This window comes from Danio aesculapii, chromosome 2 (assembly GCF_903798145.1).
Source record: "Danio aesculapii chromosome 2, fDanAes4.1, whole genome shotgun sequence".
In the NCBI taxonomy this organism is placed as follows: domain Eukaryota; kingdom Metazoa; phylum Chordata; class Actinopteri; order Cypriniformes; family Danionidae; genus Danio; species Danio aesculapii.
In genome coordinates, this window is record NC_079436.1 from 49,556,204 (window position 1) to 49,572,074 (window position 15,871).

A 15,871-nucleotide genomic window follows, 5' to 3' on the forward strand; every position below is an offset into this window, starting at 1 on the left:
GTTTGTTTAGGAATGTGTGAGCGGTTTGCAACCAGCCTATTTGAATGTTAGTTAATCCTGCACCCTCTGACTAATTTCATTGTCGAAATACTGTCCGTAAGAAGATACGCAAACCCGAGGCTTGGAACTCTGTGCGGCGTTTGGTCCCTAATGAACGTATAACTGAAGAGTAAGGGAACAGATATAAATCAAAAGTCTAAATTAAGTCATAAATGATAAATGTGATCCGTTCTTACAATTAGAAATACAGTCTAGATTTTAGGATTACTTAAAAGATTACTTAAAATTGGAGTCAGATTTAATTCAGAGCTGAAAAACGAATATAAATAAATTCTAATAAATAACAAAATTCTTTTCAGAAGCACTATAAAAGGCTAACATGCATTTAACTTTCGACCATGCTGTTAGTTTCGTCATTTTGCTAATAGATGGACTTCTACATGAACGCCCCTTTTCCTTGAGACACTAGTGGAGCGCGGGGGATCATGGGACTGATCATGACGCAAAGATGATGATCACTGACTGATGGAGATTCGGCTGTGGGGAATAAAGGGTTAAAGTTCATTTTCACAACAATACCAAAGTATAGCCATCCTAGTGCTGTGTTTGTTCCTGTTATTTTTCAGATTTTTGATACAATAACCTACACTGCACTGCGGGATTCGTCGGCCGTTTGCTATTAAAGGAAAGAGCAGCAGAGACTATTACGAATGGGACTTTGTCAGACTTTGACAGGGACTTTGTCAGTAGCTGTTGCAGTTCATATGGACCAGTTTCTTCTTCCGGATCATAACATGTAAGTGTAATTAAAATTGTAGCCTCGTTTTGTATAGTATGCAAAATATGTGTTTAATTGTGTGTTATAACTTGTAATCACTCTGCGCGGCTTGTAATCACTTATCGATTATAGATCAGTGCTTGTACTGTATCTCTCAGTTTAAATCCTTATGGGGCTGTTCACCTATCATGTCTCAAAACCACATTGGAAATGTGACATATGCTTCTTCCTTTACCGATTTAAATGGGTTTGTGAACTCGCGCTCCTCTGCCATTTGTCTTTGCTCTGGCCAGCATCAACTGTTCCTACCAACCCAGGCTCATTCTGAAAACGTACCTCCACAGACGTTTCTGGAGGCCGCGAAATACGTCCCGGCGGCACGTTTTTCTGCAGTTTTTGTTTTCGCGAATCCGCCAGAGGCAGCCATGTACGCTTTTCGAGATCTCAAATTTCCCTTGCGAGTGCCATTCGCGCCTGCTGTTCTCGCATAAACCCACTAGAGGCCACTGTCGACTCACTTTTGGACAGACTTTCTGACTGACCGAGCGAACGATCGGCTGACCCACCCTCCCCCTTCCCTAAACCCAACCAATTTTATCGATTGACCCACCCACCCACTTCCCTAAACCCAACCAACACGTTTCAAAAGCAATCCAAAAAAATAAAAGCCCTCGTCTGACTTTTTTTTAACCACATTCTCACCCTGCTATTCACTTGTTTGTTTTATATTTTGGATTCTGTTTTTGTCGTACCTGTTTTCTGGAGCCGCTCTTCACCGGTCTCGAACGCCTGTCTTCGTGGTCAACTCCTCTCTGCATCTCAAATCCGCCGACGGACGTGGCACGCTAATGGGACAAACTGGTTGCAGCCGTAATGCCGTCCATACGGAGGTAAGCGGTCAGCTAGTAAGCGCGAAAAGAAACGGCGTCACACCGCCCCGTAGCGTTCGTTTAAAGAAATGAAATGCAGTACGTACCTCCGCCTACGTAATTCGCTGTCTCCAGAAACATCCGCAAGGCTACGTTTTCACAATGAGCCTGTGTTGGTTCCTACACATGCGTCGCGGTCAATTTTCAAAAAAGTTTAGCTTTTGCCACTGTGTAGATTAATACTCAATGTGAGTCGTTGTTATTACATGGGGTTAGGGTTAAGAGTTGAGTTATATGCTTGTGTTTAACTGCATTGCTTTGTTGCTTTCCTGCATTGTGCTCTCACATACTTTCTGCTACTTCATAGCCATTGTGGGCATTTCTCTTTGTCCCACGCTGAACTCACCAATCACAACAGCCTGGGTTATCTCAGATTAGCTTCACGCAAAGGAGGGGTTTGGGAGCAAATGAATCTCTGAACAAATCATATGGGAGACGTTGGGATAATTAGGTTAATATAAATGCATATTATAAGACAATGAAAGTGTTTTTTGACCTTGCATGCATTTCAGCCTGTTGTTGGAGACCCCCAAAACCAAAATGTGACCTTTTATAATGCAAAATAGGGGCTCTTTAACAATCAGTTAGAACTATTTTCTCCTTTATGAAATCGTTTCAGCAGAAAGTAATATCCAATAGCATCCAGACAGCAGTTTGTAGTGGCGATCCACTCGGCGACATCAAGAAGCACGTGTATAAAATTTTTGCCAGTCACATCTGATAAATATTGCAGCAAAAGTCCGATGTGAACAGGTGTGAAGCAGACTATGAATGTGAACATGTTGGCGACAATAACAGCTGCAATTTTTTTCCTTTCTCTTCGATCTCTTCCCTCGACGTGCTGAAGCGATCTGATCAGGATGTAGACGGTTTGTGTGGAGCAAAATATGATGATCACCACTGGTATAAGATATCCTAAAATCTCCAAAAGCTCGATAAACGTCTTTCGAAGCTTTTTTTCCAGATTGAGGTCATAACAGCCGTCTAAATTGTCTGGCATAAGATCACGATAGTTGCAAGCGCAGATCACCGCGATGATAATCCAGATGATGATGCACTTTGTGATGGCGATCGCTTTACTTTTTGACACCAACGATTTGGTCAGAAATGGAAACCTGACGGATATAAAGCGGTGAACGCTAATGGCTGTGATGGTGAACATACTGCAGTACATGTTGGAGTATTGGGTGCACAGCAGGAACGTGCACAATATGGTCGGCTTTATTTGACAAAAGGCTTCCAGGATCCTGAAGGGCAGGAAAATGATTGCTAGGAGATCAGCCACCAGTAGATTTAGCATGTAGATGTGAGTGTCGGTCCATCTTTTAATGCGGCAGAAGAGGTATAAAGCTGTGATGTTGAAGGAAAGGCCAACTATGAAGACAGGCGGGTAGGCCACACGCTCAAACAGGCTAATGGCTGCGTCTGTCTGACTCCTCACTGCACTGCAGTTAAAGTCAACCTAGAAGACATTGTATGAAAGTGATTAGTCTGCATGAAAGAGGAAGCAGTTTGCTTGAGGTTTCACAAGGTCACTTTCGTGTCACGAGGTTTGAAAACTCAAACCACACACAAACAGATCTGAAGCTCATTGCGTCGCTCACTACATATTCAGTCGAATGCTGCAGGATGTTTTTGCATTAGACAAAATATCAAACCAAGACCTTGCCTCAGAGCTAACTCTATCAAAATTATTTGATGAATTATTTAAAGACTCTTTAGTGGGGTAGTTCACTCCAATTTTTTTTACTCTATGTACTGCCCTTCGTGTGGTACTAAATATTTTATGAGTTCCTTTATTCTGTTAAACATGAAGGAAGATGTTTTGAAGAAAGCTGAAAATCGGTTACCAAAAGCTACGTTTCCATCCACCTATTTTTATGCACAGTTTGGATATGCGCATAAAAATACAGTTGATGGAATTGGCAATACACGCATACGTTTTGAAAATGCGCATAAAAACATATGAGCATAACTGAGTAGGATAAACTTTTTATGCGATAAGAAAAGATGTCCATAAGCTACGATGGAAACACTTTTACTGAACAAATTCCAGTATGCACATTAAAGTCATGTGATTTTGTTATAAGAGATCATGTGATGATAAAAATGCGTGCGAATGGTCAAACCGGCAGGCTGAACACATTGTAAAACATCTGAAATGTTGTTTTGGTCATTATAAAACACTTTAACCATCTCAGTATTAGTGTTATTATATTAATAATTACCTCCAGAATCAAGAGCGTCTGTGCTCCACGTCTCACACTTTCAAACGCCACCGCGCATTCATTGCGTGTCAGGATTGCCTTCTGAGGCGCAAGTCATTTATTAAATGAAGAAAAGATTCACGCAGCTTCTCTTATCGCAGCAAATTCCATTTTTACTTTTGATATTTGGCACCAGATAATCAGGAAGTGAATTTTTTTTTTGTACGCTTTGACTCGTTGGATGGAAACGCTGCTTTATTCTCACATCTTTTATACCATAATATAGTTTTGTGCAGGTTAATTCGCATTTTTGGATGGAAACATAGCTATTGACTTGCATAGTAAAAAAGGGAAGTCATGTTTAGTTTAAGTTTTTAAGTTATTAAATTAGATGAGACGTAACATTCAGTGAGTCTCTATTGATGCTGGGTGAAAATAAGAACACACAACCGATGATAAGTGAAACAAAAATTAAGTATTTATTAAACAGAGCATGTCAAACAATGAATATAGAATTTAGAATGTAATTTTAAATAGCCGTATTAAACGAAAAAACAGGTAAAATGGTAATGGTAACCATTTGTTGCCAAAACAAAGAAATAAATATAACAAAACGATCTAACTTAAACCCCAACCCCAACCTAAACTAAAAAAAAAAACCCCGCAGAAACAGAACCGTAATCTTCAGCACGACGCATAACTAAACTTCATAACTAAACTTCATAACTATTATAACTAATATATAACTAAAAACTATCCCTTTAGTGATCACAAGGCAGCCCCAAAATACTTTTTTGTCATTTTATTTTAAATATTTATTCTTTGCTACACCTTTAGTGGTTTAAAGGTGTAGCAAAGAATAAATATTTATTGTGTAAGCAAGATGTTTTAGGGGCCGATCACACCCAACGCACTTTTACATTCCAAAATGTTTACGTTCCACACTGCCTTTTTTATAGAAAAGAAAAAAAAAAAGTTAGGTGCAATTTATTTATTTTTTTTATTTATTTATTTTTTTATGTCACTAGGCAAGGACTGAGTCAGCTGGGTATTGTGCGTGAGTGCTGCTGTTAATATTGTTATAATTGTAATATTTAATAATATTGTGATATTCAAGATTTGTAAAGTCATACAGCTCTGGATAACTTGAAAAAGCGACAACTAGACTCTTAAAACTCTCTAGTCGTCTTAACAACACAAACACTGCTGTCACCTTAACGTAAACCCCGCCTTTGCTTTCATTTGATTGGAGAATGAAAAAGACACCACTTACGTACAGCAACACACTTTTTCCACTCAGAGTTGACATTTTTCCAACTGCGAGTGCAAAAACGTGGGGGCACAGCAGGCAGGTAAAATGTGAGGCACTTAGGGTGCACAAGCAGCGTGCCAAACGCTCACGGCCATTAGTAAACTATTCAAAAAAAGGCACATTTCAATGCAAAAAGTGTGTTCGGTGTGATCGGCCCCTAAAACATCTTTCGGCCCCTAAATAAGTTTAAATTAGACAAGCATGTATATGTGAAGGAATATGCACAATCATTTTATTGTTGACTTTATTGCCTACAATAATAGCTTTGTTTCCATCCATCTGCTACCACCTCCACCTTTCCATCCACCTGTTCTTCACCACACTCTAGGTACAGGACATCTTGTAAAAAGCGGCGTAATAGACGAATTACCATGTTTGTGAACATTCAGGATGCGCGCGCAGGGAGGTGGCAGAAAAAAAACAGGAGCGCTAGCATTTACAGCGAGGGAATGACATCCGATGCAGTACAGAGTTTGGTGTTGTATTAGAAAATAGATATATTGATTACATATTATATATACTATTTACATAATGCTTTCAGCGTTTTATTACAGCTTGTCACCCAGTGATAAGCATAGTGATTCTGCAAAATTAACGTTAAAGTGAGCGGCGTTCATCTGACAGGTCCATTTGCGATATCACCCTCCCAATAAATATTGGGTAAGATGAAATGGCCAAGCATCCAGCCCGAAATTTACAACTAACTCATTGAAGCTCCAAGTTTTTTAACAAGATGTGTGGTCATGTGCAAGAAATAATGCTCCATGATTACCAAATTCAAAACAATGTAGTGCTAAAAACCGAGGTTCTGCCTAGCCAAAGACAAGGAAAAAACACGGAGTTAATGTTATACAAGGCCTGGGTAATCATCATCAACAAGCAAAACTACTGCATTCTGATAGCGAACTACACCTGTTTGGCAGGGTATGTGAACTTACACATAGAGGTAAAGTTGGTTTTATATTCGCACATTCTGACTTTCTTCTTAATAATATAATTTCATAAAAGTATTATTTGCAAACTCTAAATAGCGAAATCATATTAGCAGCCAATGACTATCACAGTACAACATTGTTTACAGTCAAATAAACAGTGTTAATGTTGTTTTCAAGTCACACTTGCAGGTTATTTCAGACCAAATATTCAAAGTGCCGTGGTAAATATAGAGAGTGTCACAATTTGTCACTGAATGAATATGTAAATATAAAACCAAGTTTACCTTAATAACTTACACTTTCACATTTCATTCTTAGCATTCAGTGTCTGCAGTTTAATTAACCATATGTAACAGTTTTTGCTGAAATCCTTGCTGCAATCAAAAACGAGTAATGTGTATGATTCAGCATAGCGTGAACTTACCTGAAATAACATGAGAACTTCAGAGACGAGCATTTTTATTTAGGTCCTCACTCCATTCAGCTCCCTTTTAGCCAAAGACGTCTGCAGTCGGCATTAAAAGCAGTGTGGTGTTTGGTAAATGTTAAGTTTTCTATTTTTTGACTTTCGAATTTGGCATCCTACTGCACAACATGACATTTTTACTATTGCCACCGGTCTCTTTTTGCAACCGGAGACTCGTGTGACATCATGTGTGACGTAGGTTGGTAATTCGTCTATAGGTCCCCTTTAAATCGAAATCACATGACTTGCGATGATGCACATACTGGAATTTATTCGGTAATTGTGTTTCTATAGTAGTTTATGCAACCCAGGTTCATTCTGATTACGAACCCCTATATACATTTCTGGAGTGAGCCAATTACATCCCAGGAGGTTTGTTTGTTTTTTTACAGTTTTTGTTTCGTGAATCCGCCAGAGGCTGTTGTGAAATCTCATATTTCTCTCACGAGTGTCATTCATGCCTGCTTTTCTAGCATAAATCCACCAGAGGCTGCTGTCGACTGACTGATTCACTGACTGACTGACAGATCGATTTACCTTCCCTGCTCCTTTCCTAAGCCTAACCGATAGTGTTTTAAAAAGCACTGATTGACTTGATCACCCACTTCCCTTAAACAATCCAGAAAAAAAAAAACCCTCACGGCAGCCTGATATTTACTACGTTTTCAGATTTTACCACATTCTCACCCTGTTATTTACTTGTTTATTTTATTTTTTGGCTTTTGTTTTACCCGCTTTCTGGAACCATTCTTCACTGGACTCAAACCCCATCGTCACAGTCAACTCCACTCTGCGTCTCAAATTCTCCAACATATGTGGTGAGCCACTGAGCTAACTGGTAACAGCGGAAAAGCCGTCCATATGGAGGAATGCAGTCAGCTAGTAAGCGAGAAAAGGAACGGCGCCATACCGCCCCGTATCGTTCGTTTTAAAGACAAAATACAGCCATAAGTTCCTCTGGCTGAATAATTCGCGATCTTCAAAAATGTATATCAGAATGAGCCTATGTTGCGTTTACTCTCCTTTTTTTTAATTAGATAAAAAGTTTATCCTCAGTTGTGCGCATTTGCTTTTTATACACATTTACTGTTTTAATCTCTGCACATCTTGGCATTTCCATTAAGCAGTTGGATGTGATATTCCACATACAGTGCATAATATGTGGATGGAAACATAGCTAATGAAGTATACATACAGTGTTTCACATTTCCTCCATTAGATGCTCTTCATGTTTTTAGAGCTTTAAAAATAGTAACACCATCTAAAGGAGGAAATGTGTGACACTGTATTTACTGCACACTGCTGGTAACTTGCTATGCAAGAGAAAACATGTTTCTACTTGTTGCTATGCATATTAAGTACTACTGGTCTACTGACAACACAGTTACAGCGGGGAATATAAAACTTATTTCTAAAGGCACTGTTGACTTGAAATTTCACCGGATGTTGTTAACAACCAAAGAAATCTATATATGAAATGAAAACAAATCGAATTAGTTTACAAATGAAGTCCTGTTTAATAAAATGAAATGATGCAGGGGAAAAGTATTGAACACACGAAGAAAAGGAGGTGTAGAAAGGCAGTGAAAGCTCAAACAGCAGCTGAAATCTCTCAGTAGTTCTTCAGCAACCCTCTGCTCTTCGTCATTGTAAATTAATATCAGCTGCTTCAGTCAAACATCTACAGTACATTCCGCAGGATGATGAAGATGAAACCAGAGTGGACATTACAGCAAGACAATGATCCAAAACACAGCCAAGCAAACTCTCAAATGCTTTCAGAGAAAGAAAATCAAGCTGCTAAAATGGCCCAGCCAATCACCTGACTTGAATTCAATAAAAAAATACCAAATAAAGATCAGATTTGATAGACGAGACCCACAGAACCATCAAGAGTTTTACACTCTGTTGAGGGCTGTCACACAAATCACACCTGAGCATACTGTATGTGACTTTATTCTCCATATGAGAGGCGTCTTTAAGCTGCCATCACCAAAAAAAAGCCTTTTATATAAAGTATTAAATACATTTCAGTAGTTCAGTACTTTCTCCTGGTGTCATTTCATTGATATTACACAACTTTTTTTGTTTTGTTTTGTTTTATTTTTATGTTTGTATTGTTTGTGTTTTTACCAAAATATGGTTCAATTCCATGTTATCAGCTCCTTTGGAAATATTATTCCCAGGAAAAAACATCACGTGTTCAATACTTATTTTCCCCGCTGCATCTAATAGTGTGTTTAATGAGTGTTTTTGAAACCATTAAAGTTGGTTTTAAGTTATCATTAAAGTTATGGCTGTTATTTCAAGCTCTTTTTGCAATTTATTACAATTCTGTGATAATACTTTATACTGACAACAGAGCCATCAAATATTGTGCCATGACAACCTCTCAATATTGTGCCATGCCTACCTCTTAGTTAAAGTGGAAGAAAATCTTGTTTTTTAAATATAATAAATTTACATTTACTCATTTAGATGCTTTTATCTAAAGTGACCTAAAAGTGAGGATAAAAGAAGAACTTCAAACCAGTATCTTAATAATATGACAAGTCTGTTTGTTTGTTTGTTTGTTTTTTTATTTATTTATTTATTTTTTTTTTAGCATAATGAGATTAGAAACTGTGTCCTACAGGTAGTTTGTCAATCCCACTAACCTGTGCGTAGCACGCACAGAATTGCACTTTGTTTTCCAAGAAGTATTGGGTGCTTATGTAAGAAACTGTCAAAAAGCTTATGTAAGAAAATATGAAGAGGAAATAGTGTCACCAACAGTTGAATTCAGAATTATTAACCCCCCTTTTAATTTTGTTTTTTCTTGAAAAAAATATGGTTAAATGATGTTTAACAGAGCAAGAAAATGTCGAGAGTATGTCTGATAATATTTTTTCCTATGGAGAAAGTCTTTGTTTTATTTCGGCTTGAATAAAAGCTGTTTTAATTAAAAAAAAAAAAAATTTAAGGTCAGAATTATTAGCCCCCTTTTTTTTCAATAGTCTCCAGAACAAACCATCATTATATAATAACTTGCCTAATTACCCCTAACCTGCCTTATTAACCTAATTAACCTAGTTAAGCCTTTAAATGTCACTTTAAGCTGTATAGAAGTGTCTTGAAAAATATTTAGTAAAATATGATTTACTGTCATCATGGCAAACATAAAATAAATCAGTTATTAGAAATGAGTTATTAAAACTATTATGTTTAGAAATGTGTTGAAAAAATCTTCTCTTCATTAAACAGAAATTGGGAAATAATAAACAGGGGGGCTAATAATTCTGACTTCAACAGTATATGTATTATTTTACTTCCCCCGGGGCGACATTGTGGCTCAATGGTTAGGACTGTCGCCTCATAGCAAGAAGGTCACTGCTTCGAGTTCCGGCTGGGTTAGTTTGGCAATTCTGTGTGGAGTTTGCATGTTCTCCCTGCCTTCGCATGGGTTTCCTCCAGGTGCTCCGGTTTCCCCCACAGTCCAAAGACATGCAGTACAGATGAATTAGATTAACTAAATTTGCCATGGTGTATGTGTGTGAGTGAGTGTGTATGGTTGTTTCCCAGAACTGGGTTGCAGCCGGAAGGGCATCCACTGTGTAAAACGTGCTGGATAAGTCAGCGGTTCATTCCGTTTACTAGCCTATTGAGTGAGCACACTTTCATTCTGCCCAATCAGAATTGGGCAACCGAACTATGCGGAACGCCCACAATAAAAAACAAACAAACAGGAAAGCTTGGAGAAGTGGGATGATGGCGTCTGCCACTTCAGAAGCATTAATAGACAAATTAATATCAAAGAAAAACAGCATGTCTGTAATATGAGGATATTTTGGTTTCAAACTCACAGACACCGAACAAAAAACAGGTCGTTTGTAAGAGATGTCGCAGAGTTGTTGCCAGCACAAGGAAATACAACAACCAGCACCTAAAAAAGCACCACAGGTGGCTATATGAGAAGTGTCTTGCTAAAAAGTCAACTGAAAGTATTGCAAGTGACACTCAATCTAGCAAGCATTAGCAAAGTACAATTTCAGAGTTGTTTGCAGCTGTTACACCGTATGAAACAACATCACAAAGGCACAAGGAGTTAACTAATGCCATAACTCACTAGTGTTTAGAAAAGGATTGTTTAATTTCTGAATATTTAAAAACATATTTCAATAAATGTTGGAGCAAGTTAATGTATTTTCAGTTCCTTTTTTTGTCTAACACTCACTGCATTTTAGCAGTAAGAAGCTACGATACAGATTATTAAACTGAAGCTTGACTGCAAAATTAAATCGCAAATCAAATAAAAATCAAATATAAAAAATTGCAATTATTTTCCTCAAATCGCACAGCCCTAGAAAAATAATACTGCATCGTCTTCGTTTTATAAACAATTCAATAGAATTTATCGTTATTAATTTGTCAAAGTTACAAACGGTACAATTTCTTAGACCTGAATGCTTTTAAAACCCTCACACAGTCACAGGCCTCAAAAACACTTACAAAATGATCTATTATAATCCAGACTCAACATTGCATATACTCGCAATGTGGCTATTGCAAATGATAACGTTGCAATATAGATGCTGAAACACTATATTGTGCAGCCCTAGTCAGAATAAATTTTGTAATATGCTCAGAATGGAACGGAACATTAGTTCACTCATGATTTGACTTTATTTCACTCTACTTGACTCTACTTGGATTATATATCAGGGTTTCTACAGGCTTTATCAAGTCAAATTTAAGACTTTTTAAGACCTTTTTAAGACCATTTTGATTCGATAATGAATTGAATTTCAGACTTGCACAAGGCTAAACGCTAAAGATGTTTTTTTAATGGTCAAGATAAAATCTTTAAAAAAGCATTAAAAACAAAAGCTATTGTAAGGAAGATAATTAAACCATAATAATAACTAAAGAGAGTTAATAAATAAACGTTACTTAAAACATTTATTGAAATATATTGTTAGTGATTGGATGGCTGTTGATCCGATTGGGTATAACTTTATATGGACATAGGAAAATTAAGACCCGTTAAAAATGATTTAAGTCCCACAACACAACATTTCAGTGGGTTTAGGAATCTTTTTAAGGCCTAAAATTTGGTTTTTAAAATTTAAGACTTTTTAAGACCCCACAGAGACCCTGTATATGCCTACTGCAGTATGTATATAAAATCACCTTTCTGAATTGAAATCGATGAGAATACAAATTTAATATTCTCTGTCTTAACATTCTTATCAAACTTCATTTTTGTGTGGAGTAAGACTTGAAAATGCATGAGAGAGCAATGATATGCACCTATTTATAAATACGTGCACTTGCTTTTAGGTGTACACAGAGGTACGTGCAGGTAAGCATGCTGCACTCTGAAACACATTGTGGTTGGAAAACAGTTGTATGTCTTTAAATAGATTTCAATTGTGACAAGAAGTGTTGCATGTTGTGGTTTAACTTTATAAGTTTGTATAGTGTTGTATAATAAGCTGATTCACAAAAAATCTATATAACATCATCATTTTTAAAAAATATATAAGTATTAGGTAACACATTTTAGATGTTTCATTCATTTTCTTTTCGGCTTAGTCCTTTTATTAATCTGGGGTCGCCACAGTGAAATGAACCGCCAATTATCCAGCAAATGTTTTACGCATGCGGATGCCCTTCCAGCTGCAACCCATCACTGGGAAACATCCATTCACACTCATTCACACACATACTATGGACAATTTAGCTTTCCCAATTCACCTCTACCACATGTCTTTTGGATTTGTGGGGGAAACTGGAGCACCCTGAGGAAACCCACTCGAACACGGGGAGAACATAAGAAATGCCAACTGACCCAGCAGGGGTTCGAACCAGCGACCTTCTTGCTGTGAGGCCATTGTGCTACCCACTGGGCCACTGTGACGCCATTTTAGATGTTTGTAATCTTTTAAATAGCTTTAAAGTCCAAAAACCTAGCATGTAAACTGTAGAGTTTTTAGATAATCTCACATTTAGAGTAATAAATAGTGCCTGTTATGTGCATGATTACAAGTGTTATATTCATAGAGAACTGTTTTTATTTATGTCATCATTCATTTTATATTTAATAATGATGCTTTTACTATTGATTAATATGCTAAATTCATGTTTTTTTCTGTGCTATGTAAATGTAAAAGTTCCAACGTAAATACATTTGACGTTGACATTAAAATGACCATAAAAGAGTATGAATATTAAAATGATGGTTATGACCCATATTATAGTCATACTAGTACACTGTAAAACCTAACATTCAACTTAATCAAATGAAATGAGTGTAGTTAACAGTTAATCTACTCATTTTAAAAGAGTCTTGAACTCAGTGTTGAAGGTAATGAGTTAATTAAATACCTTATAAATTCAACTTAAATGGAATAAGTTCACAGTACTCATATAGATTAGTTTAACTCAAATAGTTTGTAGCAACCATTTTCCTCAAATGGTTTGAGTTGCCTTAACTAATTGGCTTTTTCAGTACTTAGTGTGAGTTCTCTTCATTTATTGAGTTTTACTGTGCTCAGATTGCTTCGTTTACTCAAATGGATTAAGTTCACAGTACTCATTAGGATTAATTTTTGATCTTAAATGGTTTGTTGCAATCTGTTTCCTCAAATAGTTTGAGTTACCTCAACTTATTGGGTTTTTCAGTGTAACAATTGTTTATTTTTGTGTGTGTGAAGCCGCTTTAGAATGATAATTATTGTAAAAAGCGCTAGACGTGTAAACTCGAATTGAACTGAATAGTACTGGAACATTTTTACTACAGTAACGTTACAATAAAAAAGACTGTTAGCACCTATTCAATTGATATAATAATGACACAGGCCTTTATGCTATACTTAAATCATTTGATTTTTTTTTTCTTATTTACTTCTAGTTATTCCTTCATGTCTGTGAATGACAACAAGAGCAACTCACCATGATTTCTAGCTTGTTCCCCTCTCAGAAGAGCCTGTCAGCACTGCTGTCCTTAATGGTAAGAGAAGCGTTTGCTTTTACAGAACTGAAGCGGTTTCGCTGTCTGTCTGCATGATCTGACAGCCGACGTCTTTCCTCTGCTGATGATGTGGGGGGTTTTGATTGAACTTCTGCCGTTCGAGATGTCAGTCAGATCACCCACATCACCCACATTTTTATCTATTCACTTTTCTATATATGTGTTCACACGCACTTCTCACGTAGCGGACCACATACATGCTGTTTTGATGTTTACTGGAAAAAAAGAACTATGGTTGTGAAACACCGCACATTGTGATGCTGAATTATTGTGGTTTTTTGGTTGCGAGGGTGTGCAGAATGTTTAATAGATTCTTTGGGTGATCTGAATTGCTGCTGAGTTGTTGTTCACGGGTTCAATCAAAAGGAGAGTCATCTTTACGTAGGATCAAGAAATGACTCTTCAAATTAATCTGTTTTTTTTGTTTTTGTTTTACATTCCCATGTAAAAATCTGATAATTGGCAATATATGGAAATCTCATATAGGTGAACGTGGGGCACAAAATAACGCAGGGTTAAATGTAACACAGAGTTTTAAGGCATTTGCTCAGGGTTAACCATGGCATGCTTCCCAGGTTTTAACCACAGTGTCAGCAGACGTCTTTCTGCCAATTATTGAAAAAATTCAGCGAAATTTGGATGAGAAATACAGGAGAAACCATTTTTGCAGCATAAATGTATTTTTTATTATAGACAATATTTTTAATTTTATAAAAATCTGTGAAAGTAAGAACGTAAAATCTTATATTGTTATGCTTACCGTGTTCTAGCCTAAAAGATGAAGCCATTTTGAAAGATGTAAAAAAACACGCAGTGACTGTTAGCCAGTTTTGAGGAAAACGTGACACAGCAGGGTTAGTTGTAACACACTCTCAGAAATAAAGGTACGCGAGCTGTCACTGGGGTGGTACCTTTTCAAATGGTACACATTTGCACCTGAAGGGTCCATATTGGTACCTCAAATGTATATATTAGTACCTACAAATTTTAAGTGGAACACTTTTGTACTTTTTAGGTACTAACATGTACCCTAAAGGTATTAATATGGGCCTTTTAGGTACAACATTGTACCTTTTAAAAAGGTACCACCCCAGTGACAGCTGGTGTACCTTTATTTCTGAGAGTGCAGGGTGTTACAATTAAGCCACACACTGTTAGACACCAAATAAACCAACAAAATATTTTTTGAATTTTGAGTGTAATGTTGAGAACTTTTTAAATAAAAATATTTTTAATAGAAAAAAAATGTTTTATTGCTAATGATGCAAATAAATGCATTGTATTATAATGGATAAATGGATAAAAATGCAAATAGATTCAAATGTTTTTATCCAATAAACAAATAAATAAATAAACACACTGTGCTATGTAGAATAAAAAAGAAATGAACCAATGACTGAAGAAATATAGCTACTATTTAAAGTAAACTGAATTTAAATAAACTGTGTGAAATCTGCCTTTAAATGCATGTGTTACAACTAACCCCTTGTCTGTTACAGCTTGCCCCGCAGGTGGTGTTAAGAAGCGGACAGGAGACAGAGGTAAGGAAACGTTAGGGTGTTTATTAAATGACAACAAGGAGCACATGAAGGATAGCCAGGAGGATCAGGAATGATGTTGGGGTCTTTTCCTCCGTGGCTGGGTAACAGGAATACACGAGGATGGACAGCACACACCAGATACAGCTGACAGAGGATGACACAGACTTGGAAGGACTGGAAGACAGGACGATTCGGGAGGACCAGGAAGACTAGGAGGAATACAAAGAGAACAGGTAAGTAAATCGTTTGTTTAAGCTGAGGATGACTACGCTGAGTGGTCGCTCAGTTGTCCGCTTTCGTCGAGACGAGCCCGGACAATGAGCGACTGGAGTGCTGTGCTTTTATCTGGTGCTCGTGAATGTGATGCAGCTGTGTGCTCATTAGAAGTCAGGTGATGGTGATCTTCGTGAGTGGGGATCGTGAGAGCCTGACCAATCCGTGACAGTACCCCCCTCCCCAGGGCCCGCTCCTGAGGGCCGACACCTCCGACGCCGTGGTGGTCTCCCTCTGCCTCTAGGCGCTGGGAACTCAGGGTGGCTCTCATGAAACTCCACCATGAGACTAGGATCGAGAATATCAGCTCTGGGAACCCATGTCCTTTCTTCGGGGCCGTACCCTTCCCAGTCCACCAGGTACTCCAACTGGCCACCACGACGTCGGGAACGCAAGATCTCCTTCACTGCGTAGACGG

General features: G+C 37.5%; 1 protein-coding gene across 1 annotated transcript; it reads right to left on the reverse strand.

Annotated features, from left to right (window-relative positions):
- Positions 1–1,819: 1,819 nt before the first annotated feature.
- gpr35b (G-protein coupled receptor 35 b) lies at positions 1,820–13,616 on the reverse strand. The gene is made up of 2 exons (XM_056468141.1): positions 13,561–13,616; positions 1,820–3,169 (listed from the first exon to the last, which is right to left on the reverse strand). The coding sequence occupies exons 1-2, from the start codon at positions 13,561–13,563 to the stop codon at positions 2,288–2,290; spliced, it is 885 nt and encodes a 294-aa protein (XP_056324116.1). The 5' UTR covers positions 13,564–13,616; the 3' UTR covers positions 1,820–2,287.
- Positions 13,617–15,871: the final 2,255 nt, after the last annotated feature.